The 27,869-nt window shown below is 48.6% G+C and overlaps 1 protein-coding gene across 2 annotated transcripts in view; it reads right to left on the reverse strand.

Moving 5' to 3' along the window:
* LOC119398069 (basic salivary proline-rich protein 2) overlaps positions 1-27,869 on the reverse strand; it is a 104,505-nt gene that overhangs the window by 59,817 nt on the left and 16,819 nt on the right. For both annotated transcript variants that reach the window (XM_037665325.2, XM_037665327.2), the window contains exon 2: positions 19,913-20,756. In XM_037665325.2, the coding sequence (XP_037521253.1) occupies positions 19,913-20,756 (844 nt within the window). The remainder of the gene's footprint in view (positions 1-19,912; positions 20,757-27,869) is intronic.

Consider the following 27,869-nt stretch of genomic DNA (forward strand, 5'->3'; position numbering starts at 1 on the left):
ATCGTGAAGTACAGCGTGTATGAAGGCGACATGATGAGTACTCGTAGGAAGTGACGACACTGACGACGGAGGATATATTTATGTTATCAGAAGCAGAAATTAATTTACAAAAAAAGGACAAACTTTGCAGTACCTACTGTACTCATTGTTCATTCGGTTAGAGCGTAAGTATAGCCGTGGTACAGGGTTTGCATGGAGCTTCAGCTCAGACTGTACTGGCTATCGAGATTTCGCTCGCGTTAAAAAAAAAAAAACTGGTTAACAAGCCAGTGGCGACGGTTATTCAAAAATGCCATCAGAAGATCAGCCAATCAAATATCATTAAAGGTGACCACCACCTTAAAATTTAGGCCCAGTTTAAGGCCCGACCTATAACACAGAGCAAAGCAAAATCAATAGCTTTATTCGTCCCCCTTGAAAGCACAATCAAGCCTTCTTCCTATGGGAGTCTTCTTTGGCCCCCGACACACATCCGTGCAGCCGTGCCCATCCGCGCGATGATTACAGCCGAATGGCAACGCGCCTATGCTTGAGCACTTAAACCGTCACTGATGGTTGTCAACGACGAAAGGAAAAGAGCCGCCACGCATGGGCCGGCGACGCACCCTGCAAAACGGGTGAAAGCAGCCCCCGCTTTCACGCTTTCGGTAGCACCTCTGGACTGTCGCGTGTCGATAGGTTTTATGGGCACGTGTCGTTTTGCCGTCTTCGAAAGGTGTCATCGTTAAAAAGGGCTGAAGGGCGATCTGTTCTAATCATTTCGACACGTTCAGGCGCCGGGCGCCTCCAAGTCCGGTGGTAGCCGTGCCGGTACACATGTGTTCCGACCTTTCTTCAGGGAAGGTTTCTGTTGTTCAGCTCTGTAGAGAGATAGCGGCACGAAAAGAGACACCGTACAGGGCATTGTGTTTTCGCCTTCGTTGCTCACTGTGTCCGGAATACGCTGGTACGCCCGAGCCGGCAACCCTTGTGAGCACGCATCTTGTTGAGTGCACCTCCAGTGTGGGGGGACCTCAACAAGGTAGCAAATTCGGCGAGTCGGAATATATTTATGATGGCCAGCCCTGCGTCTTGTTTGCGCTATCCATCACGGGGAACCTCGCCAGAGCGGCGACAGCGAGTAAACGATTCCAGCCATCTTCCCACTTTGTGGTGCGCGCAATTCCGTGTCTACAAGGGGAGCCGACACGGCCACATGGTTCCGTTTTTTAGACAGTAAGCCCCTGCAAGCGTGCGCCTCTTTTTGTGTGGTTCAGTGTTTTTAAGTGCATGGCTGTACGGAGCTCAAACAACCAGGACACTGGACGAGAGAGAACGGCAAGCAGTGCATGGCCCGGTTGCTCGACTGTGCGGGTGCGCGAGCGAGATTGAGCTAGACGAATGAATTTGTGAGCGTGTGTATTAGCCTGTAAATAAGATTTCCTTGTAAATATAATCCCTTCGTGTTTTTAACGTGAGCATTTGAATAATTATCCTTCCAGTCAGTGTGCGTATATTTTCTAGTGGTATCAACCACCAGGAATTCTCTGACAGCTTTGCCTCGTCCGGTTCCCAATTATGGATATCCGACGTTTCTTCAAGCGTCCACGGATGTCTGACAGAGTGTCACTGAGCTGTCCGGCGGACGATTCTAGTGTGGCGTGTGACGAATGTGCAGAAGTTGACCAGCCTAGTTATGCTGACTTTCACCAACGGACAGTGCCTGAGGTCGTCGCCACCATGGAAGAGGTTCCACCATCAGTGAGCTACCACGACAAAGTAAGCCACGATGATACTTCTCCTTGCTTGGGATTAAGTAACAGTGACATCAAGCAAGCAACTAACATTTCTCAAGAATATGATTTGGGAGAGTTTCTAGACAAAGCTAAACTCGCGGGCATCCCAGACAATTTGAAGTTACGCCTTCTGACTAATCCATGGTCGCCAAATGCTACATATGACTTTAAGAAAGATGTAACACCTGGCAAGAGGACTTTTCGCTACCAATGGCTCGCAGATTACGCCCCTTGGCTTGCGTACTCAGCGACACTGAAAGGCGCCCTTTGTCGTTTCTGCGTCACCTTTCCTCCAAATGTTCATCGGGGTACTCAAGGTAGCTTTATCGTGCGCACTTTCAGTAACTACAAAAAAATGCACGAGGCATGCAGGGATCATGGGAAATCCCAATGGCACCAGGAAGCAATGGCCGCCTCACAGAACTTTATGGGTGTGATGTCAGGCAAGAAATTGCCCGTTGTACAGCAGCTAAACAAAGCTCTGCACGAGCAAGTTGAAAGGAACCGCCAGAAACTATTTCCGATCATTTCCACCATTATATTTCGTGCAACGCACGACTTGCCAGTACGCGGGAAGCAGTCTGACAGTGGAGTTTTCAATGATCTCCTTGACTTTCGGGTAGAAGCAGGAGATACTCGGCTTCAAGAACACTTTGCATCTTCTCCTGGTAATGCAAAGTACACTTCAGTCCGAGTCCAGAACGAGATTATCACAATCTGTGGCGACATCCTGAGGGAGGAAATAGTGGCTGAAGTTAACACAGCGTTTGCTTTTTCCGTTCTTGCGGACGAAACTGCAGATATTGCAGGAACAGAGCAGATGTCTATAGGCATTCGCTTCGTTGACAAGAGCGGAACGGATGCCTGCGTTCGAGAGTATTTTATAGGATTTGTAGAGTTGAATCAACTGAACTCAGCTTGCATCACCGCCGCAATCTTGAAGTTTTTAAAGGATGCTGGGCTGATTCTTTCGAACCTCGTTGGACAGGGGTATGATGGATGCCCCACAATGGCTGGAAGAGAAGCTGGAGTTAACAGAATAATACAGAAAGAGCTTCCAAAGGCACTATTTTTCCACTGCGCAAGCCACAAACTGAATCTCGTGATCAACGATTTGAACGAAGTCTCTGAAATTCGCAACACAATAGGGATCATCAAGCAAACCATAAACTTCTTCCGTGAGAGCGTACTTCGAAGGAAATTGGTGCCCAACATTCCGATGCTGTGTGAAACAAGGTGGTCTGCAAAATACAAGTCGATTAGGATCTTCTCTCAACATTACGTGGCCATAGTTGAAGCCCTCGAGGAGCTCGCATCAATGGAATCAACCTCGAATGCTGCACTGCAAGTTCTGGATTCCTTGGAGCCAGTCCTTGCAAGCCTTTTTTAACGCCTACTTCTAGACAACCGCAGAGGAAGCGATGTCAAATATTTCTCGGTTGTGACTGTCTGTGTGTGTGCGGTGAACACCGTGCGCGTATTACTTGTTCCTTCTTTCCTCCTTGCTCTCTCTATTCTTTTTTCTCCCCTTCCCCCTCCCCCGTGTAGGGTAGCAAACCGGGTGCAACCTGGTTAACCTCCCTACCTTTCCTTCGCTTTTATCTCTCTCTCGAATGCTGCAACTAGGCAACGAGCTCACATCCTCTACTGTGCAACGACAAGCTCATCTTTCATTGTCTGCTTGCACATCGTAGCGAAGTACAGCGCACGACTGGAACCTGTTACGAACGTTCTGCAGAGTGTAACAATGGACTTTCATTCTGTACTCGACCACATCACTGAGCTGCAGAATATATTTCGCGACCACCGGACTAACGCTGAAGAGCAGTTCTCTGACATCATGAGAACAGCAACTGAGGCAGCCAATCGCTTAAACATAGTGATATCTGTGCCAAGGCAAGCCTCTCGTCAGACCCACCGAGACAACTACGGGATACAGTCGCCGGAGGAATATTACCGCGTGGCAATATATGTGCCCTACTTAGACTCTCTCACTGCTTCTTTGGCTCGCCGCTTTTCTGACACTAATGAGAAGAGCTTCAAGCTGCTCCAGCTTCATCCAACAAAAACGAAGTCTTTGAGCCTTGTTGAGTTTGCTGTCCTCTCTGATGAACTCCAAGAATTTTATAGCATCGAGAACTTCAAGGAAGAGAGCATATCTTGGTACGAGATGTGGCACAACAAAACTAGGGACACCTCAGAATTAACTTATTCTGAACTCTTGCTTCAGGCCAAGACATTCTTCCCCGCTGTCGCAAAAGCCATTGAGGTAGCTCTGGCATTGCCAGTTACCACCTGCACCGTCGAACGCTCCTTCAGTACAATGAGGAGAGTCAAAACATGGCTACGCTCAACAATGACAAATGACAGGTTGGACGGCCTTTGTATGATGAGTGTGCACCGAGAGCGTGTTATGAAACACAAAGATGATTTTATCACGCGTGTCATCACGCAATTTGCCCAGAAAAATCCCAGACGGTTGCCGCTACTATTCAAAAAAAAACTGACGGATTACAGTTATATGTTGGTGACCATGTTGTACTGTGCGCTGGTGGTGATCAGTTCGCGCGAGTTGAAATCCCGCATGCAGCGAGACTGAACATATACTCTTCTTACCCGAGTGGTGCTAAAGAAGAACTTGTTCTAGGGCGAGTTGGTGCCTGAGTTTGCTAAACGTGTTAACTTTGGCGCAAAGCTAAAACATGAAAAAAAAAAAGCGTCTTCGCAGCAGCGTGAGCGGTGCTTACTGGACGGTGTTGACAGTGTCCAGAGGTGTGCGCCCAAAACAGGAACTGGACGCCAACGGTGCACGCGTTGAATCGTGTAATGTCTTTTTTCAGAGACAATGACTTATGCATAATGCAATCGGACAGAGAAGATGGTTTTGTGATATTGTCTCACGTGCCTTTAATGAAAAAGCCTTGCAGGCTGTTAATAAGAATTTCAAGTGTGTGAAAGTGAGCTTGACAAAAGTCGAGAAGAACGTAGGCAAACTGCGTGAAGAAGCGTTTGTCTAAGCAGATTTCTATGTCCAAAGCAGATAGCTTGCTAGCATTTTTAGCGCTAAAACTCACATGGTTGATATACCGTTCCGAACGATTATCAGTGAGCGGGGAACATACGTGTATGGTGTTGAATGTTTTCGTTGCAAAGGCAATACAGGATCTCTTTTCAGCAGATGTGAATGATCTTTTTTATGCTGTTCCACCCTGAGCTCTTTTCTGCAGTTAAGCAGTGCATTGAAGAAAGTGGCGAGGCTGATTTTGTAGCTAGGGCAGAAATGTCGGTCTCTATTTTGATGTCTGTGTTTGAAATTTATCTCAGCAGCACCTTATTTTCTTTTAACGGTGGCATTTATCTACAAAAGAAAGGCATTTGTATCGGGTCCAGTGTAGCACCAATTTCAGTACATCTTTTTATCTCGTATTGACCAGGCACTACAATGTGTTTATACTTTATTTCATCCATTTTCTATTTTTAGGTGTGTTGACGATTTTTTTATTCTTTAATATAAGATATGCCATGTGCCCTACCATGAAATGGTATATTTCATTTTAGGTGCCTTTAAGACGAATCCTAAGGATCTAACTTTCACTCATGAGCTTCAGACCGACCATTGTTTGCACTTTTTAGATATTTGCCCGGCTGTGAAAAACGAGCATGTTTCTTGCGCTTACTTGCCTCGCAGCACAAAAGCGCTATTGTCTTATGATTGTTAAATGTGCATCGCTTTGTATTGCCTTCAATCTGCGTTGCGCAGGTCGTGTTCACCCATGATGTACTAGCCTTTGCATTCAGATTGGCAAACTCGAAAAGGCTGGCTCTCTTCGGATGGTTTTGGTTGACGTCACCGAGTCTTTGCTACAGAAAGTGAAAATCAGTACTCTGGAGGAGCACTTGAGAGAACGGGAGCGTGCAAAACCACAAGTGCTGCCGTGCGTGCACAAAGCGAGCCATAACCTGATGAAGGTGGCCACTAGGCGTGGAATTCCTGTTATGTTTTCCGCTCCAAATGAACTGGCACAGCTGTGCCAGCGAACCTCTAGTGCTAAGCAGCAAGGGTGCCAAAAGAGGCACTTGAAACCCTTCAGGCGGCGTGCCGAAGGCGTTGTCTACCAAATTCCTGTGAGCTGTGGCAATGGCAAGTCCTATACATAGGACAAACGGGACGTAATGACCACCTGAGGGAGCACGCCAATAGTATTGGCAAAAGTGATGGTGCGCATCTTCCGGTGCATGTTAAGGCATGCTCATGTACGTCACGTTTCGAGCAAGCTAAGATTGTTGGCAAGAGCAGAGACCAAACGGCGAGATAACTTTTAGAAGCGTTTCATATTTCAGGGAATGGGTCCGCCTGTGTCAGTGGCACATCATTCGTATCGTATCAATCTGAGAGATCCTTTTTTAATGGACAGCTTACGTATTGACATGCTGACGTCACAGTTTCACGCCCCTGCGCATGCGTATAAGTTTTCTTGATTTCCAATCTTTGCCGTCAATAAACAGTTCGTAGTTTGTTGCCCCCCTGACTCTTTCCTCTGTGTTTTCTCATGTTTCTAGCTTTGCGCCAAAATTAACACGTTGAGAGCGGTGCTATGTTTTCGCATTTTGCTTATTACGTTTAGTTATTTCTTTATTAACAAAATCCAAGTATTTTTCAATCTAATGATTCCTTGTTTTGATATTGTTTTCGCATGTGCGTAACTCAGACCATAAATAGTGCCTTTTTAGTGCTAACTTACCATACCCCCCCCCCCTGAAAAAAGTTCTGCGGACGCCCATGGCTGCCTAGCTACTGTATTGCTGCCAGCGCCCCGAGAGTTTGGTTAGAACGATAATGTTGTCTTCCGAGATTTCGGACGCCTGCTTTAGCTCTGTTTTTGTTTGTTTTGATAGCAACGCTTTTGAATCTGGTTTAGCTTTCGCAGTTAAAATGTTCAACTACGTAGTCTTTAGTGGAGTGCAAGAGCTTTAATGTTTCAATTTGAGCGTGCCGTACATACAGACGTAACAATATCGGAGATTGCAACCTTTTTACTGCATAGAAAATCTGCCAAGACTTTGCATGAACCAAAGAAAGATAGAATTAACTCATGCTGATTGGAAAAAGACAATGCGATCAGAGCTCTGTTTATTGCTTTTTTTTTTGCCGTTTTTGAGCCGCTTTTTTTTTCAATTGCACACAATATGAAGCAGTGGCTCCATACAAAAATGTTTATCTTTTTCTTGTTAACGTTGGGAATTGGGCAGAAAAAAAATACTGTATCACACACTTGTAAAGAGCATCACAGCATGTTAAGTACAAAACAAAAAATACGCATACGCACTGCGTCTTCTTGCTCTACGACATCAGATTTGATAGCAACAAAAAAAGGAGTTGTCAACGGCCAGATACAAGCAAGGCCGCGTTTCACGACAAGCATGTTGTAGCCATGGCCAGCAGCGCGTCAACTAAAACTTACACTTGCGAACCAGCCCCGGCTGGCGTCGCGGCGCATACTCTATGATACACGAGCAAAATGCACTTGCCCAGCATAACAAGCTTCTTGCGAACAATGTTTTTAACGCAAGAAACAGCAAAAATACTTCTGCAGGCACAAGGAAAACAGCTTACCGCAAAAGCGAGGCAACGTGTTTAAAATGCGGCGAGGTGGGCGTAACGAGCGGCACATGAACGGCGCAGCATCAACGCCTCTATGGAAACGGGAGGCGTGGACACAACCCGGTTGTTGAATGATAAGCCGTCTCTCTATGAAGTGAAGTAGAAGCAGACGTCACCTGGCGGGTGGTCAGACCCTTACTTGCTCGCCCTTGATACGGCTCGTGTGGCCGCTATTTACGTAAGTACGTTTCTCAACGGCGTTGCTGAGTGGCCCCGTGCCTGATGGTGACGTCATCCATCAGCGGAGGAGCAAAATGCTCTAATGACCAGGTCGCAAGCACATGTGTACGTATATCATGCCAACGCGAGCTAACTCTCCACCACTACGTGCATGTGTCATTACGTCGCGCATACGCTATGATGCATCCGCACCACTTTCTTTTAGGTCAAAGATGTAGGAATGAACTGGGCAAATATTAGGCAGCCTTATCGCTGCTATGGCGATTCGCCCATGCGTCATTGTGACGCTGTAAGATGTTTCAGAACACACAGCGTAAAAGAGAATGAGCGGCGCCAGCGAGGGTTACGATGGCGCACCTTAGCGCTCATCCTGTTCCGTTTTTTTTTTCCTTCCTTGTTATGATCGCAATAAAAGTAACCGTATGCATTGGTCGAAGAAATTCGCCCCACGTATATTCTCTTACGTGGGCATTGTGCCGCTTTTGTACTATGTCATTCATATCCTGTTTTGTGATTCTACGCGTTTCAATGCTGACTAAAGCTTCCACTTTTTATGCAAGGTTTCCATGGTGGCTGGAAGATGTAATAACAATATGGGGGGCTTTTACGTGCCGAAACCGCGATATGATTATGAGGCACGCCGTAGCGGAGGGCTCCGGAAATTTAGACCATCTGATGTTCTTTAACGTGCACTGACATCGCGCAGTACACGGGGCTCCAGCATTTTGCCTCCATCGAAATGCGAGCGCCGCGGCCGGAATCAAACCAGAGACTATCCGCGGTGGACGGCTGAACGATGTGTTCATCATTGATATGTGCTGCGGCTTGTCATAATGCGTCTATATGTCTTGCTGTTTGATGAAAGCTTCGCGAACGCCAATTTCCAAAGAACGTCGGATTCGCAAATGTTTTGAGTTGCAATTACATTGCTAGAACAGTCCAAAATGGCTGTCCAATGCAAACGTCATAGTTTTTCATTATGATCATCAATACGTGATGATCTGGGTACACTTGAGCCACTAACGTCCTAATTAATTTTTGCGTCATGATGTTGATTATGTTCCAGCACTACGGTTACTAAGCCGTTGACTTTGCGTAATCCCTAACCACAGTTGCATGAGGAGGGGCCACATGCGCAGAGTGCCTCGTGTGTCTGGTATGACAACGTTGTTGCGGTTCACTTTGCGCTACCATGGCGAGAACGAACGCAAGGCGGGTATAGCAACGAGCGCCCAGAGCCAGCACGGCAACGTGAACGGACCAGTCGGTGGCACGTGCCGATTGTCTGTGTGTTAGGAGCGTTATGAATGCTGTCCTTGTGGACGGACGCTCACCCCCGTCACCTCGTCTGACGGTGAACGCGCAAGGCGCCGCTCCTGCGGGACTTTTCGGTTAAGTCGAAACGAGCGTCGCTGCTGGGGCAGGCGGGAATTTAAAAGGAGGCGGACGAGTCGCTGCTCTTGGTTCTCTCTCGACCCCTCTGCTCGGAGTTGCACGCATTTCATACGTTCTTGTAGTGCTCTTCGAAGCGATGTATTAAAGGGGTCAAGAACCACTCCACGCGCGTGATGAGAACACATATCCTGCGGATAGCAGACACTGCTATGAACAGCTCAGCCAAATCTTGCAGTCATGCGTGACAAAGAGACTTCAGAAGCGGAGCGCGAAGTTGCCATTTTTTTCAGCTCAGCCTCTCTTAATACAGAGGCTCGTCCTGTGCTCACTCACTGCGGAGCTACGGACGCCTGCTGTTTTGAAGTAGAACAGCAGACAGCATGCTATTTACCAATATCCGACGTAAATCGAGAGCGGCGTTTGGCTCAATTGCGCTTCTTGTCACGGTGATCCGCCATGTGCCGTGGCCGCGTTAAATAGTCTGCTAAAATTACACAGTGAGCCACACTCGCGCACAGTAATCACAACGGCCTCATGACCTTGAGCGATCGCGTATCACCACGCGCGCTCAAGGTCATGACGCGCGCTGACGTAACTTCTTTCCCCCGTGCCATCCCTCCATGTGTAGCTTCCAGTGCGCTTGCCGGGACGAGAGAAGAGAGAAAGCGCTCAAAGCAAGCGACAAACCCCTGCAACTCCGCTCGTTCTTGACGGATTCGAGAAATTTTTGCCATCTGGTACGGGTTGCTAAGACGTTGACTTTGCGGCATGTGGGGGTTTTACGTCCCAGAACTACGATATAATTATGAGGGACGCCGTAGTGGAGTGGAGGCCTCCGGATATTTCGACCACCTAGGGTTATTTAACGTGCAGGTAAATCTAAGTATACGGGCCAAAAGCATTTCCGCCTCCATCGAAATGCGGCCGCCGCGGCTGGGATTCGATTACGCGATCATGAGAGCACCCAGCCGCCTACGTCTGGGTACTCTTATGATCGCCTCCTTAATTTGGTGTATACCAAAATTGGCATGGGAGAGTAAGAGGATTTTACGAATATGACTGTCGGGTCCATGACATGAAGAACGTGAAAATCCTGTCCAGTATATCGTCAAACCCTTTCCTCCAGACACGTGTGGCACATACCCGTTTACCACGGGCCGCGATGTACGGGTGTGCGCCACAGGTGATTGACAGCTTATATCTACCCAGCAACGGCGACACAGACATTGGTAATTTAAATGGGAGAGTGTCAAGAAAAACCGACATCGGCTGCGTTGACCCGAAGAATAGAAAGAATAAAAATTAGGGTCCAAGCTGGAATCGAACCCAAGCATTCTGCGTGGCATTCAGGTATTCTACCACAGAGCCACGCCAGGTCTACAAACTGGATTGGAAAAACAGCCTATGCAGGCGTAATGGCGGTTCAACGTTCATTGTGGTTGTGGTGCTGGCTAATTTTACAAGAAAGCAATAAATACTACATATGTACTCCTACGATACAGGCGGCATATCAGAATAACGTCGGTGGTTCCAGTTTTGGCTCCGCTTTTATAGCAGTCTAACAAACATTAGATTTGTATTACTATGATTCAGCAAGCTATTTTGAAGCATTGCTCGACCCCGGAGGAATACATTAACGGAAATTACGTATGATATTCGCATGATTGCACCATAAAGTGCACTTAGTTTCGATAATACTGACGAATGTACTCTAACGTCAGGGCTGACATTAAATCGCACCATAAGTTACCCTTTAAACACCAGCGTTGTCGTCGTCGACGGGCCTGGTAATACCACGATGTGCACACGGCTACTACGCTTACAAAAACACGTCGATCCACCTCGTAACGCTTGGCTCAAAGCCATAAAATACATCATAGAAGTACTTGCTGATTGCTTCGCATGAAACCGATTCCCACAGAGTGTGGGATCTGCCGATTTTTTTTCATACCCCCTTTTTCCTTCCCAAGTACAGGGTAGCTAACTGTATATCTCCTCTGGTCAATCCGCCTCTCTTTCTCTCTCTGGCGATCATCTTGGCTAAAAGAAAATTGAGTCCTCACCAGTCTAAATGCTATCAGTATTACAGGAGATCTCACTATTTGTACATTTAACGTCTATGAAGCAATCACATCTGCTAAATACACATCCGACACATGTGCATAACAGCTTGTCTGAAGTTCGTTTTGTGTGGATCCCCGGACACACTGAAATCTTTCTAAATATATCCGCTCACGCGCTCGCCTCGTCGTCTTTAAATGACCCTGTGTTAAACGAACTCCCCGACTTTTCATTTATACAGGAGTCAGCGACATTTTAGCTCCCTTTCATTTCTGCAAGACCCAGAAACGTCTTATTCAATCTGAAGATTCACGACACCTGCAATGCCCGTGGAACACCAGCAGATGCCTTTTACGACTATGCGAGCTGAGCCTAGCAAGCTTTCGCTGTAGTTCCACGTCTAGATTTTTTTACCTTCATGAACCTGGTTTCGCGTCAATTAATCTCTGTTCCTGTTGTAGCGTACCTGAAACAATTGATAATTTTCTTCTCTTGTGCAGCCGCTTTTCCTCCCTACGCCAAGTGCTTCTCGCGACATGCCGACTGGTAATTTGGGTTTAACTCTAACAAATTAAACAATCTGTATTTTGGTGTCTGTCAGCCGGGCGCAAGATGCGTTTTTATTCTAAGCGTTCAGCATAAGTTCACTGAAGCGTCCGGAAGGTAGCGCTGTTGTGTTACTGAACCTAAGTGAATGTGCGGTGCAATCTTCATGCTGTGAATTTCTATTCGTTTATTTGGAGAAACGATGAAGTCGGAATCCACGCTTTTCAAAACAGTTAGCGTGAGCAGGTACAATTTCCACACGAACAGTCTCGACCACAGACTAGCAGACAAACTATTTTTAACAGCGGAGCTCCTTAAAGGGACACTAAAGAGCAAAACGATTTTTCTCGCATTAGTAAAGTAGTCTTCCACGATACCAAAAACACTACGCTTGCTGCGAGAAAACGCTTAATAAGCGAGAAAACGCGCAAAAGGAAAATACAGGTGGCGACGCCACCTTGGAATTCCCGCACCATTTGCCGTGACGTCACATATTTTTGACGGCGCCTGCTTGGGCCTACGTAGTTCCTAATCGGTTAAATCGAAGTACATTGTCCTCTGAGGGGGCCAGAGACTTCACAAAGCGAGTTTGTGGAAATTTTGTCGAGCCAGTGGCGCCAAAATACGTTAAATGCTCTTGGAAATCTTTTACGTCACGAATTACAAAGTTCGGCGCGAAATTTAAAAATAAAATTTTGAACTTGGTTTTCTCCTCCAATAATAAACTTATGGTGGTGAAATAAACTACACAAGAGTTTTCCGAGCACACTTTATCAATCTAAACCAATTCATTGTTTCTCTTTAGTGTCCCTATAAGCCGACCGTTCGTCCGTGTAGAGCGAGCAGAAAACTATCATCATCATGAACCCTGCGCGCGCTCTCTTCGTCCTCTTCTTCAACTTCTGCTTCGCTCCCAGAACACGTGCGCCGATTTGTGGAATGCAATAACTCTGATGAGAGAGAGAAAGAGTACAGAGAGAGAGAGAGAAAGAGGTGGAAAGAGAAAGAGAAAAATATTCGGCAGATCCCACGTACCGTGGGAGTCGATGTATGCGTAGCATGCGGCGCGAAGGTGACTGTAGCGTAATTTTTTTTACTGAGTGAAACGTTATAAAATAACGCTAAAAATTTGTATAAGTTTTATACGCAAACACATATGTTAAAGAGCCGTATATGTGTTATATAACCAGTTGTTTACAGTTGGGTAACGCTGCCAACGGCCACGTGGGTATTACCAACACCAGAAGCGGTAAGCTGATATGTAGTGCTTATACTTGTCCCTTATGATGAAGAACGCACGCACGTTTCACGAACCCGTGTGCAAGTGTGGAAGAAGTTCTAGACTGTTCTTGAACAAGGTCATCATCACCATCGTCAGTAAGTGGCAGCAGCTGGTCATGACTTGTTATTGGATTCGGTAGTGATCGCGGTGACGAGGGGTCTATGTGCAGTGAAGTATGAGGTATAGTACAGCTGTTGGAAATCGTGGATGCCCCGGTCATTTCGTTGACAAATTGTCTGTTGATAGAGCCGGCGATATGTCGGAACCTGAAGTCACCCTTCACGTTGGTGAAGCATAGGCCGTTGAGACTAGTAGGCCTGGATAGAGCTAAGTAGACCAACATGAGTGGATGGCGCTTGTCATATTCGCAGACTATGTGGGCGTATGGGGCCTATGTAGCCTAGTCTACAAAGCGGCTGTCAGTCAGTCGGCATCATCCTCGGTCAGCGTGAGGCCATCGCACAGCCTCGTAAGAAATGAATAGGACACTGCGTCATTCTGGCGGACTAAGTGAATTTTACGGTGCGATGATGTGAATATCATACGTAACTTTCGTTGATGCATTCCTCCGGGTCGACCAATGCTTCAATATAGCTTGCTGAATCATAGGAATACAAATGCAGTGTTTATTAGACTGCTATAAAAGCGGAGCCAACACTGGAACCACAGACGTTAATCTGATATGACGCCTGTATCGAAGAAGTACACATCGTAGGAGTATCATGTAATTTTTATTACTTTCTCGCAAAATTAGATAGCCATCACCACTACCACAGTTGACGTTGCACCGACATTACGCCTGCGTAGGCTGTTTTTCCAAACCAGTTCAAAGACCTGGCGTGGATCTGTGGTAGAATACCTGATTGCCACGGAGAATGGTTAGGTTCAATCCCTGCTGGGATCCTGGTTTTCATTTTTTACATTCGTCGGGTCAACGCTGCCGATGTCGGTTTTTCTTAACGCTCTCGCATTTAATTTACCAGTGTCTGTTCTCGCCGTTCCTGGGTAGATATAACTTGTCAGTCACCTGTGGCGCATACCCGTACACCGCGGCCCGTGGTAAACGGCTATGTTCCACACGTGTTTGGAGGAAAGGTTTGACGACGTACGCGATAGGATTTTCGCGTTATTCATGTCATGACCCCACAGTCGTATTCGTCAAATCCTCTTACCCTCCCATGCCAGTTATGGGCTGCACCAAGTTATGGAGGCAATCATGAGAGCACCCAGACGTAGGCGGATAGATAGATAGATAGATAGATAGATAGATAGATAGATAGATAGATAGATAGATAGATAGATAGATAGATAGATAGATAGATAGATAGATAGATAGAATCGCTCAAAGTGCCAAAGGCTAAGAAATGCATCGCATTTAAAAATTACACCATCTCCATGAGGCGATGCGAAGCCGGAGCACTTGCACGATCGCGTTCCGTTGGCTTTCGTTGGGCATGCTACCGACCTCGAATCGTGGAACGCGAAGAGGAACGATACGCGCATCGTGTCTTCCCTCTAGCCTTGCCGTTAATTCTCACAGGGCGAGCGGGGAACGCGGTCGTCAGGCGCGCGAAGGGAGGGGGGGGGGCGTAGGAGAGGAGAGAGAGGGGAGGGTACGCGTATGCGCTGGCGCTCATCGCGGCGTTGCGCAGGAGAGGGGCGATGCGAAGCAGCGTTTCGGCATGTCTAGCCCGCGTTTCAAAGGGGGAGTGGAGAGGGGGAGTGGGAGTGGAGAGAGGTAGAGGGGAGGGGCAGTGGAGAGGGGGAGGGGGAGGAGGTATGGGGAGAGGGTTTGTGCATGCGCAGTAAGGGTGGTCACGCCGCACACCACCACCGGTTTAAAAAGTTACTCCATCTCCCGCTAAAGGGGACCATGAGGCGATGTGAAGCCGGAGCACTTGCACGATCGCGTTCAGTTGGCGTTCGTTGGGCATGCTACCGACTCGCGTCGTGGAACGCGAAGAGGAACACTACGCGCGTCGTGTCTTCCCTCTAGCCTGGCCGTTAATTCTCACAGGGTGAACAGGGAACGCGGTCGACAGGCGCGCGAGAGGGGGGCAGCGTAGGAGAGGAGAGAGAGGGGGAGGGGACGCGCATGCGCTGGCGCTGGCGCTCACCGCGGCGTTGCGCAGGAGAGAATTTCGGCATGTCGAGCCCGCATTTCAGAGGAGTCAACCGAAGCAAGCGCTGGACTGAACGCGCGCAGCGGTCTACCCGCTTTATATTCACACTTGAAGGAGAGGAGACTAGAGGAGGAGAGTAGCGCATGCGCCGCAAGAGCAGAAGGGAGAACGCAGGAGAAGCGCACGCAGGTGCTGGGAGAGAAGTGGAGAGAGTAACACGCAGCTGTTGGAGAGAGGGAAGGAGGAGAGTTGCGCATGCGTAGTGTGAGTGCGGACGCCAACGCCAACGCCGCGGGACATACCCCCGAGCAAGAGATGCTTCGCATCTAAAACTCTTGGCGAGACAGGATTCGAACCCGCGTATTCGCGATCGGAAGGCGAGCGTCGTGACCACTCGGCTATCCAAGCACGCGAGCAGAGCATGGCATAGCTTTGTATAGTAGAGTATAGCAAGGGGTGGGAATGGGAAGTGAGGGTGAGGAGGAGGGGAGAGAGTAAAGCATAGAATAGCATAGAAAGAAAGAAGTAGAGAGAAAAAAGGAAGAAAGGCAGAAAGATAAAGAAAGAGAAAAAAAGAGAATCAAAGAGAGGGAAAGAAAGAAAGGCCGCCGCACATCAGCTTCGGAGTGGCGCATGCGTACTGTCTGCCTGGAGCGTGTCCGCGTTCTTCGGCTGACTCGTACACTTCGTACGCTTTCCGCGATTTCTGCTTGTCTACCCGTGCTTTTCGGTGGACACGCGTGTTTTTTTTCTCACTCTGTGCACTGTTTGCCTTTGCACCGGAAACGACTTTCTTCAGACATTGCGTTAAATCGTCCTGAGAGCCAGAAGATGGCTACATAGGTTGCATCGGAAACGAAAGCGAATCGTGTGTGTACCTGCGAAAGCGGATTCCGAAGGCTTCCAAGGCGTTCCTTTTTCTCTCAGTGTCGCACCAGTCCATGCTATTGCTGTTCTACACTCACATGCGATTTATAATCCCTTCGAGCAGGCGCACAATCATGTAATCATTCATGAATGTGAGTAAACCACGGCCGTACTCCGAACGCCACCATTTTAACGACCGCCGCTGCTGCGCGCAGTGTACAGTGAAACCTCAGGGATACGAATCTCACGGGACCACCAAAAATATTCGTATCATCCGAAATTCGGATCACCGGAAAGCATGGAAAATTAGCATGCGACAAAAGAAAGCTGGCGTACATTTTCATTCATTGTTTTTCAGGGCCGCAGCAACGTCAGGAAGAACCCTGAATGATTTTCACTTAAGTTCTTGGATGTCGGCAATCATACCAGCACTCGTAAATATACAGCCTGTACGCGCGTATTTAATTAATGAACCAGGTGTGACTCGCGACAGCAGTATACTTTTTTGCATGATTTTGTTATCGCGGAGGTGTTGGGGATGTTTTTGTAGCGTTAGCTACACTTTTCTAGCCGGAGCCGATTTCGCGTGGATCCTCATGAGCCGTGCTGCGCATGCGCGAGGATCAGTGATGTCACACAGCTGGCTCACCGGAGCCGGCATCTCACGCGCTCTCCGCCACCGCCTCGCGCAACTCCCAGCTGCTGGTCTGAGCATTCGAGAGGAGTGACGTCGTAGCCATGACAGACACACTGGCGCCGGAGCGCGCAGCTATTCGCCTTCGCTGTGCAGTCGCCGTCTGGCACTGCGCTGGAGCCGCTTGATAGCGCCTCTGACTGGCGTTTGCAGGTGGGTAACGCCATGGAGAAGGAGAGCGCAAATGCTGCTCGACGGCGCAGCAGAGCCGAGAAGCTTATCTCATCGAATCTCGAAGTAGTTGCCTGGCAATTAGCGGTTCAGCGTACGAAGAATGAACAGAAGAAGGCTAATAATCCTAGACAATCTGGAAAACTAAGAATAATCAGCTGAACTTTTGCGAACGCCACGTATATCCTGGCATAGCCGAGCTGAGCCACTGCAATGTTTTTTTGAGATATACGGCCGTGCCCGCACAAGTGCGACCTCAACATTCGCGCATGTTGACGTTGTGAGGCCTGACCAGGGGCGTAGCCAGAAATTTTTTTCGGGGGGGGGGGGGGGGTTCAACCATGCTTAATGTATGTTCGTGCGTGTGTTTGTATGTGTGCGTGTATACATACGCAGGCAAAATTGAAAAAGTTCGGGGGGGGGGGGGCTTGAACCCCCCAACCCCCCCCCCCCCCCCTTGGCTACGCCCCTGGGCCTGACTCCTTCGCCAAGACGGTCCTGGCCTTCTTTTGGTCCTCGTCTACCTTTCATAGGTTGTCTGATGCACGAGGCAGGCACGTGTAAACACAGTACAACGACAGGAGCCCGCGTCGACGCGTTGAAAAAAAAATTATGGTGCTAATGCCCTCTGTAATCTAAACGCGAAGGCACACGGAGGCACAAAAGAGCCTCAAAGATTCGCGCACACAATCTCGGAGGCCGTGACGCGTTTTCGGAGGTTTATTCTGACCGTAAGAAAAGCGTTTTTCTTACACCGTGATTCTGACGATTTCGCAGTGCGGCGCGCATGCCCATGCTTGCGTTCGCGCGCTCGCACCTGCTTGGCGCGTCTTCCCCGACAGCGCGGACAGCACCTCTTCGTACCTGGGCGGTAGCGTACGTTCGTATCAAACGTCGCTGGGTGAAAATCGGTTCGCAACAACCGTACTCCATTAATTTGCAGGCCAATGGGCCTTGGCCGGGACCAACGAAAAATTCGTATCACCCCGAAATTCGTATGACCTGTGATCGTATCACCGAGGTTTTACTGTATTGTGGTCTAACGCCGGCCGCGTGGAGCGCCTGAAGGAGGACATGTTCTGTCTATGCGCCGGCGATGTTAAGCGCGCCGAATGCAGCCGCGCGCGCCGGCTACGGCGTTACGCCAGACTATAAGTTGTGGACAGAGATTGTTTGAGACCTCGCTTGTCACACACTGACCTGTGCATTTAAACACCACTGAACTTGATACATCGACGGCAGCAGAGCTCACAGCGCTTCGAGCCGCGCTGCTTTTCATTAACGACCAAATGAGAAAAAGGTGGACGATTTTCTGCGACTCCAAGGCGGCACTGCAGTCTCTACTGTCGACTTTACGCCTCGGTCCGCACGAACAGTTGGTATTTGAGACTGCCGAGATGTTCAACCACCTAACCGAGAAAGGACACTGCATTACATTTCAATGGCTACCAAGTCACTGTGGGATTATCGGCAATGCACGGGCCGATCAAGCTGCCCGTTCAGCCCATACAGAGCACCGCGACCTGTCGATACCTCTTTCTAGGACAGACGCTGCTCCGAAGTTCCGCATGCTCGCTCGCCAATGCACCATGTCAAATTGGAATGAGGCACATTTCATGCATGCACGACTACACTCCTTTGATCCCACGTTAAGCCTTCGACTGCCACCAAGACTACGCCGAGGTGGCGCTACCGTTCTGTGTAGATTATGGCTGGGCGTCGCGTTTACCCATGCGTATGCATTCCGCATAGGGATGGCCGACACCACCACCTGTGAACACTGCGGCGACGAAGAAACAATTTGACATGTTCTGTGTGACTATCCAGAGTATAGCACACACAGACAATCTCTTTGCCATGCTCTCAACAAGTTAGACGACCATCCTCTATCAGAAGAAAGACTACTACGCCATCGCCCGTACATAACGTCGCAGGAGAAGGCTTTACAAGCACTACTAGCCTTCTTGCGCTCCACTGGCCTGTCAGAGCGCCTCTGAGCGAAACGCTCTCATGTGTGTGTGGTTGTGATTGTTTTTTTTCCTTATTATTTATTTTCTCTCTCTCGCTTTCAACCCCCTATTCCCCAACCCCAGTGCAGGGTAGCATACCGGATACAAACTTCTGGTTAACCTCCCTGCCTTCCTCTGCTCTTTCTCTCTCTCTAAACACCACTGCGTACCAGCTGCTTATATATTTTTTTTTTGCCTCGCCCACTTCCGCAAGCTACCTACCTTCAAATACACATGTCCTCGTGGAACTGAAAAGTGGCCAGAAAATAGCCATAGAACCAATCTCAAATTTTTGTCATCAGATGCAGTCGTAAAGTAGCCAATTTTGGCGGAAAGTAGCCATCGTCGCCGCTGTTACGACAAAAAAATTTCCCACGTGAGTTTCCTACGCAGGGTAGCATGTAGGCGTCTTCATACATGCCGGCAGAATTCTCTGTTCTTCAATAAAGAACTCTCTCACTCTTTCTATAAGCACGGTGCTGCGGATGCAGGTATATACGTCTTCTGTACTCATGTCACCCTTTGAGGTACGGGTCATAGGTTATAGGGGATAAAGCAAGTAAAGGATTGCTAATAGATTTACAAAATCAGGAGACCATTGACCTCTTCAAATTCTGCTGTGTGCGTTCGTTTTCCACGTGTGGAAACGCGAGCATCGACCTCTACATGTGTTCACTTTCCATGTGTTCACTTTCCATGCGAGGCCTGCAGGCCCCTTGTGCGAGCACGTTTTATATCCTTATTGCGTGTCTAGAAGAGAGCGGAGAGAAGACAAAAGAAAGCAGAGATCAGCAATAGTACACCGTCGTCATCTGTTTTTTAGTGTAATCTCTGACGCTCTTCTCAGTTCCAGGTCAGGCCTAGAATCCGCAATATCGGCACGCTCGCTGCTCTCAGTATCACTCATCATCATCATCATTCTATGTCCACTGCAGAACGAAGGCCTCTCAATATTATCTCCAATTTACCCTGCCTTGCGCGAGCTGATTTCATTTTATTTCTGCGAACTTCTTAATTGCATCACTCACCTATCTCTCTTTCAGCTTCAGCTGCGTTTCCTGTCTCTTGGCATATGGGAACGAAATCAGGCGCAAGTGCGCAGCCGCGTGTCGAAGTCTCTTCTTTTTTTTTTCCGATATATACTGACCTGCTTCTGCCTCCAAGTGGGTCCACCACCCGACGGTGGTGGGGGTGGTGGCGGTGGAGGGGGCGGCGGTGGTCCACCCGGGCCTCCTCCTCCACCTTGAACTGGAGGAAGCGGTGGTGGTGGCGGTGGCGCAGGGACCTGCTGCGAAGATGGCGGAGGTGGAGGAGGGGGCGGCGTGGGCGGTTCGTGTTGGAATGGTCCGCCGCTGCCATAACCACCGGGCACCGGCGATGACGACGCGATGGGCGGTGGAGGCGGAGGGTACGAGTACGACTGATCTTCGTAGCCCTCGGCGGCGCCCGTCGGCGAGGACACCATGCCTCCTAGGGACTGTGCCGGGGGTGGCGGTATGTAAAAGGCACCGGGGCTGCGTCCACCGCCAGAAACAGAAGGCGAGGCATTCCCCGTACGGCCACCGGGAGGTGGTGGCGGAGGTATTTGGAAGGCGTTGGGACTGTAACCGCCGCTTGAAGGCGACGACCTCCCTTGTCCAGCTGGCGGCGGCGGCGGTATTCCGAACGTATTTTGTACGCGCGGGGAAGCGGCTCCTGCGGCCGGAGGTGGCGGAATGGGAAACTTTGGTCCGCTCGATGTGAAGCGGCCGTTGGGCGACGCCGACCTCTGACCTGCGGATGGCGTGTGACTTCCGCCTTGCATAGGGAACAATGCGCCCGTGCTGCAGTACACCGGTGCGTCTGGCGTTTCCGGTGCTGGCGGCCATGATGGAGCAGACCACTGCGGACTTGTTGGCGTGCGATTAGAGGCGAAGGCCATCCTGTTGGGGTCACTTGAGCCGCCGGGAGTCATGGGCATGTTGTGGCCAAACGGCCCACCTTGTTGCTGCCTGCGGCGAGAAGAGTGGCAGAAAACATTGTTACTCGGATGACACATAGCCTAGTAGTGAAGTTTAAAGATCGAGCGCTTTAATTAGACTGCGAGAAATGCGGCTAATTAACTGAAAGAAAAAGAATGCCCGTAAGCGACGGAAACCTGACCGAAAGATAGTGGTTTGGCTGCGTGAATAGTGGAGACATTTAAACAAAAAATAAGTAAGCCTAACACAGAATGACACTATATTTTATAGATATTCATCGCTAGTATTGTTCTTATTTTACATTATTTTGGTACTTTCAACTTGAGTAATCTTCACCAGCCTAGTGAGGAAGGAAGTGTTGGGGTTGCGCGGTAAAGTAGGAAACAGTCGCGTTTCACGTCACAGCATGTAACAGCGAGCCTTTAACCCAGACCGTGCTACTAGTAATTTCTTACGAAGAACGTTTCGCGTCCATCAAGCGTATTCTAAAAGTAGTCATATTTGTCGAATATGCTAAACCTTGCGTGCCTGTTGTGGGCTCCTCGCAGTGACCCCCAACATTTAAGTGTAACAACCAAGCAGACACCGTTGATCCCATCTCCGTACCTCGTAGTCATTCCTCCCCCCCCTCCTTTCTTTTAATACCACGGACCACGTTAGGTGAGCCACACACGACAGCAGGCACTACTCGCTCTTTAGTTGGCGTCTCTGTGCACCAGTATTACTTAGTTAATAGTGAAATGCAGTTTACCCGGTCATGCAGTACGTAGGTTAATGATACTTCTAATATCACGGGCGCAATGTGTACTCGCAGCAGAGCACCCCGGTGTGCATGCGATGCTTCCAGAAAAGTCTGTTTTCTGCGCCCAGAGTGTCATCAGTTATAAATATCGCCATCCTATCGGAATGTTCTCCGTGCAAAATTACAATCCTCAGAGGCCCTTGATGCATGTGCCACATGGCACAGTTTCGAGGCTTTTAGATGTAGTGACAGTATGATTGCAACCGCATCTGTTCAAGTGCAATTGCTGCTATTAGGCTGACTGGATCCCAACTCGTCGTAATTCACTTATACATTCTAGGCGTGTCATCGGCATTTACATCACTTGAACACTGACGCGGACAACCACTGGCGCTCAATACTTGCTTGAGCACTTTCACGCAGACGCGTTAGTTAAGGCACTTGAAACCCACAACGAAATGAATAAAAATACGAACAATATAGGTAAGTATAAGTGCATTCAATAGAGAACAGTCTATCGCTGCAACCAGCGTTTCGCTGACAACATTTTATTTTAGTTGGTTGACGTTATTCTAAGTTGCAAAATTATATAATTTTCTTATGGACCTGCGCGATGTACAGTAAGATACCGAAAGCGTGTATTAATGCAATGCCTTTCCTTCCAACGCCCAGTAACATCTTATGAACTGGTACACCAAACACGCCAGAAGTTCTCTGGAAGGTGAAGGCTTCAAGCGATGCATGAGTACATGACTAAGCAAAACAGACATTTGGGCTAGTTGGTATGTCTTCATCTAGATGGAAAAGTCGCACACCCAGATACGGACTATAGGGAAAGAAGCACTGCGCTTGTGTCGTCGTTTCTTCTTTGCTTAGTCCGTGTCTGTCAGCGCGCCTTTTCCATCAAGTCGATTGGGGAATGTCGTCGTAACCAACGTTACGACGAGAGCAAAACCTCTTGATCTTGTCAACGTTATAAGCCTTATTTACTACCCATTCGGCCTCACATTGTTTTAGTAAAACTGATTCAATACGATTACTTTTCAGATCAAGAGCATAATCATGCGAACCAGTGCGATCGTTTCTAACACACATTCTATAGCCATGTTACCGAGGATTATCTCACAAAAGCTATCTTCATTTTAAAAGGCCGCCATTGTTTAAAGCTCTCGCTACTGTTTCCTTCCCTATGAGATTTATCGACAAGGTTTTTATGTGTTCATCCGCTGCGAGGAAAGATAATAACAAAACGGCTGTTGTGTCTGCTTGTCTGTGCGCTTTCTTTTTTTTTTTTTTTCGAGAAGTATATATTCACATTTAGCGTTCTCCAAATACGTGGTCGTTCCCCGACGGATCTCCTTCTTTCTGCGCGTCAACCACACGCGCCGAGGACTCACAGACCGGTAGGTGGCGTACAAATTGACGTGCAGGGTTCGTTCAGCGCCGAAGCGCTGTTAGGGTTGCCGTTGAACGCATAACGCAAGCGTTGCAGCACGAGCTGACAAGTCCCGTCCTAGCTCCCCTTCTTAAAAACAAGCCGTGCGCGGCGAGCGCCCGCTGAAAAAGCGTGCAATGGCCTATACACAAGACGTAGAGAGAGGTGACTGCGCACGCAGTGCGTATGCAGCGTGCGCCAGATGCGCGCATTTATAGCCGTCGCTTGTTTGGGGCAGAGGGGCCGGGCCACTGGGTTAACGCTTGCGTTCATTCTTTGCTTTCTTTCTTGCGAGGCGAACGCTGGAACTAAACCGAGGGGCTTGGAGTTCGCTCAAAGCAGTTCTACAAGAGGCACAACCAGTGTTAGCGTCCACAGCTTGGAACTGGGCGCGGTTATAAAAATAGCGGGGCACGCAAACGGAGGAGTGTTGGTGGCTGAAGAAAAGAGGCCTGGCACGATAAGTGAACTGCACGGGTGCCATCGCGCGCCTCAACAACGTACCGCCTCTCCCCTGAGATACGTGGACACGACGTCTTGAGCTTGCCACGTCTTTGACGGCCTTCTACTCGTTTTCCCTGATTGAGCTCGTTGAAGTGTCACATTCATCAGGAAACCGTATAGTCCGGGGGCGTGAGGTAAAGGCCACCGGATTCCTATTATCCTGTACGCTTTGGTTACACGATGTTATAGATACTTAGAACAGACAAATTAAACGAAACATTCATCACCGCCCGCAAGCAACGCGCTCTCGTTATGGGGTCATTCCACCCCAAACGTCCCAGACATTGCGCTCGACCCCCTCCAATTGTATTGTAAAAAATTGTGGACGTTCATATCAATGCACTATTTGCCCTCGGAAAGTATGTTTTGGAAAAAAAATTTTTTTCTTGTCTGTTACAGTGATTTGAATTTTGCCGTAGTGGGTGAAACATAGGTTGCGAAAAAATACTCTAAAAAATACAATACTTTACGGAACGCCTTAAATACCTGCTGTGTACTGGAAAAGGAATGGCACTATCTTATTATCGTCCATTGACGACCACTACTTTGTCTCACGATGTGCTTTGTGGTGAAGCAATGCTGCAATTCTGCGCCCATTTTGATTATTTTTTAAAAATTCTGCGACTATTACAGACAAAATAGGACTATATGACATGGCTGGATAGTTGGCAGTAAGCGTGTCAAAAAAGTATTGAAGTTGATGACCGAGTAGTTTCGAAGTGGAAGGGGCGCAAACATTGAAAACTGTGTGAAATGCTCCACATTCAGGCACCTGTAGAGTGGTGATGCAGTCTAAGTAAAAATGCACGCTTGGTCTCGTTGGGAAGAGTAAACAAAGGAGATTTATTTGTGAAAGGTTTAATCGAGTGTTTTTTGTTTTAGGCGAGAAACAAAAATTTATGTTGAGCGTTCGCGGCGTGCCTGGGCGCGGGCCCGTAAGTCCGCTTCACTGCGCCGCCACTGTTCCTTGGGGCAACGGAAGTATGCAGCGCCCACGCGGGTGGCACGATCGTGTGCTGCTGTGATTTTTCACGTTTCGACACGCATTCTGCGGCTTTCCGCAGTGCCGCCGACGAAGTGTCAGGGAAAACGAGGGAGGGTCGTTTAAGGTATATTATTATATAATAAAAGTGGCTAACAGGTACCGAGTTTCCGAAGATGAAGCCATGCCAACAAGCTCAAGTTGACACCCTCCTAAGGTACCGAGAATACACTTATAATTCGTTTTTTTTTTTTTTTTTTTTTTTTTTGGCCAGCTCGCTTGAACGTGACTCGCGCCATTCGTGCCTCGGAGCCGAATGGTGCTACGTATTCTTACGCTCGGATCTTCGGCAGATGTGAACTTTGCTCCGGTGATCGCGTCGCCGAGCGAGCACGCGGCACTCGAAGGTTCGTCTTTCGGCCGCATCCCTTGGCAGCGCGTAAGATAAACATTGCGAACCGTGAACCGTGCTATTGTGTCATATTTTAGACGGAGAGCCTGTACAAAGGAAACCGAAAGCGATAAATATATCCCTTGGCAGTGCGTAAGATAAACATTGCGAACCGTGAACCGTGCTATTGTGTCATATTTTAGACGGAGAGCCTGTACAAAGGAAACCGAAAGCGATAAATATACAAAAGGATGAAGCCGCCTTTAAGGCGGCTTCGTCCTTTTAAATGTCTATCGCCTTCGCTTAATAATCGCAAGGCGATTACTAAGATGAAGGCATCGCATGCAGCGTGGAAGAAAGTTGAGCTCTCAGCAAGGTTTGAGTGCAATCTCTCTCAAAGGTACGCGCACGTTTCACCATTTCGTGCCATCATGACTGACCACTCTTAATGCCGGGCTCACCACACACTCAGCAACACAGGCATTTCAAGTGGCGAAGACCATACGTCGGCAACGGAAGTGAAAACTGCAACCTCCGCAGAGATCGAAAACACAACCCAACCTCTGCGCCTAGTGACGTGGCAATGAAATCGTGCTCTGCTCCGACTACTACCCGGCAGCCTTTAGTGCCCTTCCGAAACATTCTGCCAGCCATATACACTGTTTGCAAGTTTTCAGCAACGTGAAAGCTCACAGCAGCACACGATCGTGCCACCCGCGTGGGCGCTGCATACTTCCGTTGCCCCAAGGAACAGTGCGGCGCAGTGAAGCGGACTTACGGGCCCGCGCCCAGGCACGCCGCGAACGCTCAACATAAATTTTTGTTTCTCGCCTAAAACCAAAAACATTCCGATTAAACTTTCACAAATAAATCTCCTTTGTTTACTCTTCCCAACGAGACCAAGCGTGCATTTTTACTTGGACTGCACCACCACTCTACATGTGCCTGAACGTGGGGCATTTCACACATTTTTCAATGTTTGCGCCCCTTCCACTTCGAAACTACTCGGTCATCGACTTCAATACTTTTTTGACACGCTTACTGCCAACTATCCGGCCATGTCATATAGTTCTATTTTGTCTGTAATGTTCGTAGAATTTTTAAAAATTTTTTTCGCAACCTATGTTTCACCCACTACGGCAAAATTCAAATCACTGTAACAGACAAGAAAAATTTTTTTTCAAAAAATACTTTCCGAGGGCAAATAGTGCATTGATATGAATGTCCACAATTTTTTACAATACAATTGGAGAGGGTCGAGCGCCATGTCTGGGACGTTTGGCGTGGAATGACCCTATGTCGAGGCAGGCAATACCAAGGAGGTTCTTTTTCAACCTCCTTGGGCAATACGAACCCGTGTTTCGAACATTAGACACGAGCGCCGCCACTGTCCCCCGCGAACTGTTGCTCTACACATATATAAACAGAGATACATTACATGGTAAGGTTTCAAGGTGTTGTGAGGCATGTTATAAAATTATTTTCACGGACATACGTTTCGAGACATTCATTCCGAAATTAGTACTAATTTCAATAATTAGTACTAATTTCAAGAATGACACAAATCGTTGCAAAGAAACACCTGCATTTTAACGCAAGCAAAGTTTCACACCAAGATACCGAGCAGCGTTAAACGAAAAGCATTGAGAGCCCCAGCACTTGAGGCGAAGGGTGCCAGAATAGCAAGAAGTGGTTTGATGTAAATACTACGTCATTGCAGAAACTCCGCTGAGCATTGCAATTTGTCTTCTGTGCGACGGCGTCGCTTGAGAACATGCGCCAACCAGGTGACGCCTATTTTCTGCCTCACTGCTTCTTGAGAACCGCCAGCAATGCTGCGGAAGCGGAGTCATTGTGGTCAACATTCCGACGATACTCCGATGTAAAAAAACTGTAGTACCTGGACAAAATGCCGCTGCGTGCGTACGCGCGCGCCTCGAGGGCTCGTTTCGCAAATTGTCCGTCGGCCCGAGCACACGGAAAAGCACGACCTTGGCGGCTCCAAGGAGACGACAACCGTACGAAGTCACGCTCTCGCTTGCACCGCGGTGCTGCCGCCTTCTCCAGCAGAGCGGGGAGCGCCTTGGCGGGAGCTGCGTTTCTGACGAGCCGGGCTCGCGTTACGCCAATGACTCGGAACAACAAGGGGGAACGAACCGCCAGTACTCGGACTCATTCGAAACCAGCGCACACGCGTGCCTGCACGAAGGACGGCATTAGTAGAGACACACATGCACACAATGAGTTGTTCACTTTGCATGTGCTAAGATTATTCTCTCTCGTCTCTCCGTTTCGCCTTTCCTGGCCTCCGGCTTCGCCTTTTCTTCTTGGCCTTTCGCTCTTGCACGCCTCATTTGCGCTTCTCCTATTTTTGTAGCATTTTTCTTTCTTTTCTCCGGTCGTTCAAATTCGCGAGTTTTTGCGCAAAGCGAACGCATCAAAACGAACAAAGGGTGAGCGCACAAAGCTGCAGCGCGTGTAGACCTCGTAACAAAGTGGGCCCCGGTTGCGTTTCATTGTTGTTGAGTAGTTCGCCTGCCGGTCACGAGTAGCGCACAATGCTCGCCTCGATGGCACGCCCGCCGCCGCCCTGAATGACGACGTCACTTTTGACGGGTTCACTATGGTGCCTGTCACGTCCCCCTCTGAGATCCATTAGGCTTTCCAAAGAGGCTCGGAAATATGAGCCATTGGAGCTCGAGAGGGCTTTTTGTGCCATTAACATTTCTTTACGGTGTCGGCGGTGCCTTTTAAAAGAGAACTACATGCCCGACTATAGCTGAAATGCTTTTCTCAGACATTTGTCACGTGGTAGACGTCACCAACATTCCAGTGGGAATGCATGGGAATGCAACAAGCTCGTTTAAAAATGTTCAAACAAAAATGCGCACATGCGCGCGCGTTTGTATGTGTGTGTGTGCATGCGTGCGTGCGTGCGCGCGCGCGCTTGTGTGTGTGTGTGTGTGTGTGTGTGTGTGTGTGTGTGTGTGTGTGTGTGTGTGTGTGTGTGTGTGTGTGTGTGTGTGTGTGTGTAGCTACACGAAAGACGCTAACTTCACATTTGCAATACTGTTACCTCACTTTCTATG

This window comes from Rhipicephalus sanguineus, chromosome 1 (assembly GCF_013339695.2).
Source record: "Rhipicephalus sanguineus isolate Rsan-2018 chromosome 1, BIME_Rsan_1.4, whole genome shotgun sequence".
Classification (NCBI taxonomy): domain Eukaryota; kingdom Metazoa; phylum Arthropoda; class Arachnida; order Ixodida; family Ixodidae; genus Rhipicephalus; species Rhipicephalus sanguineus.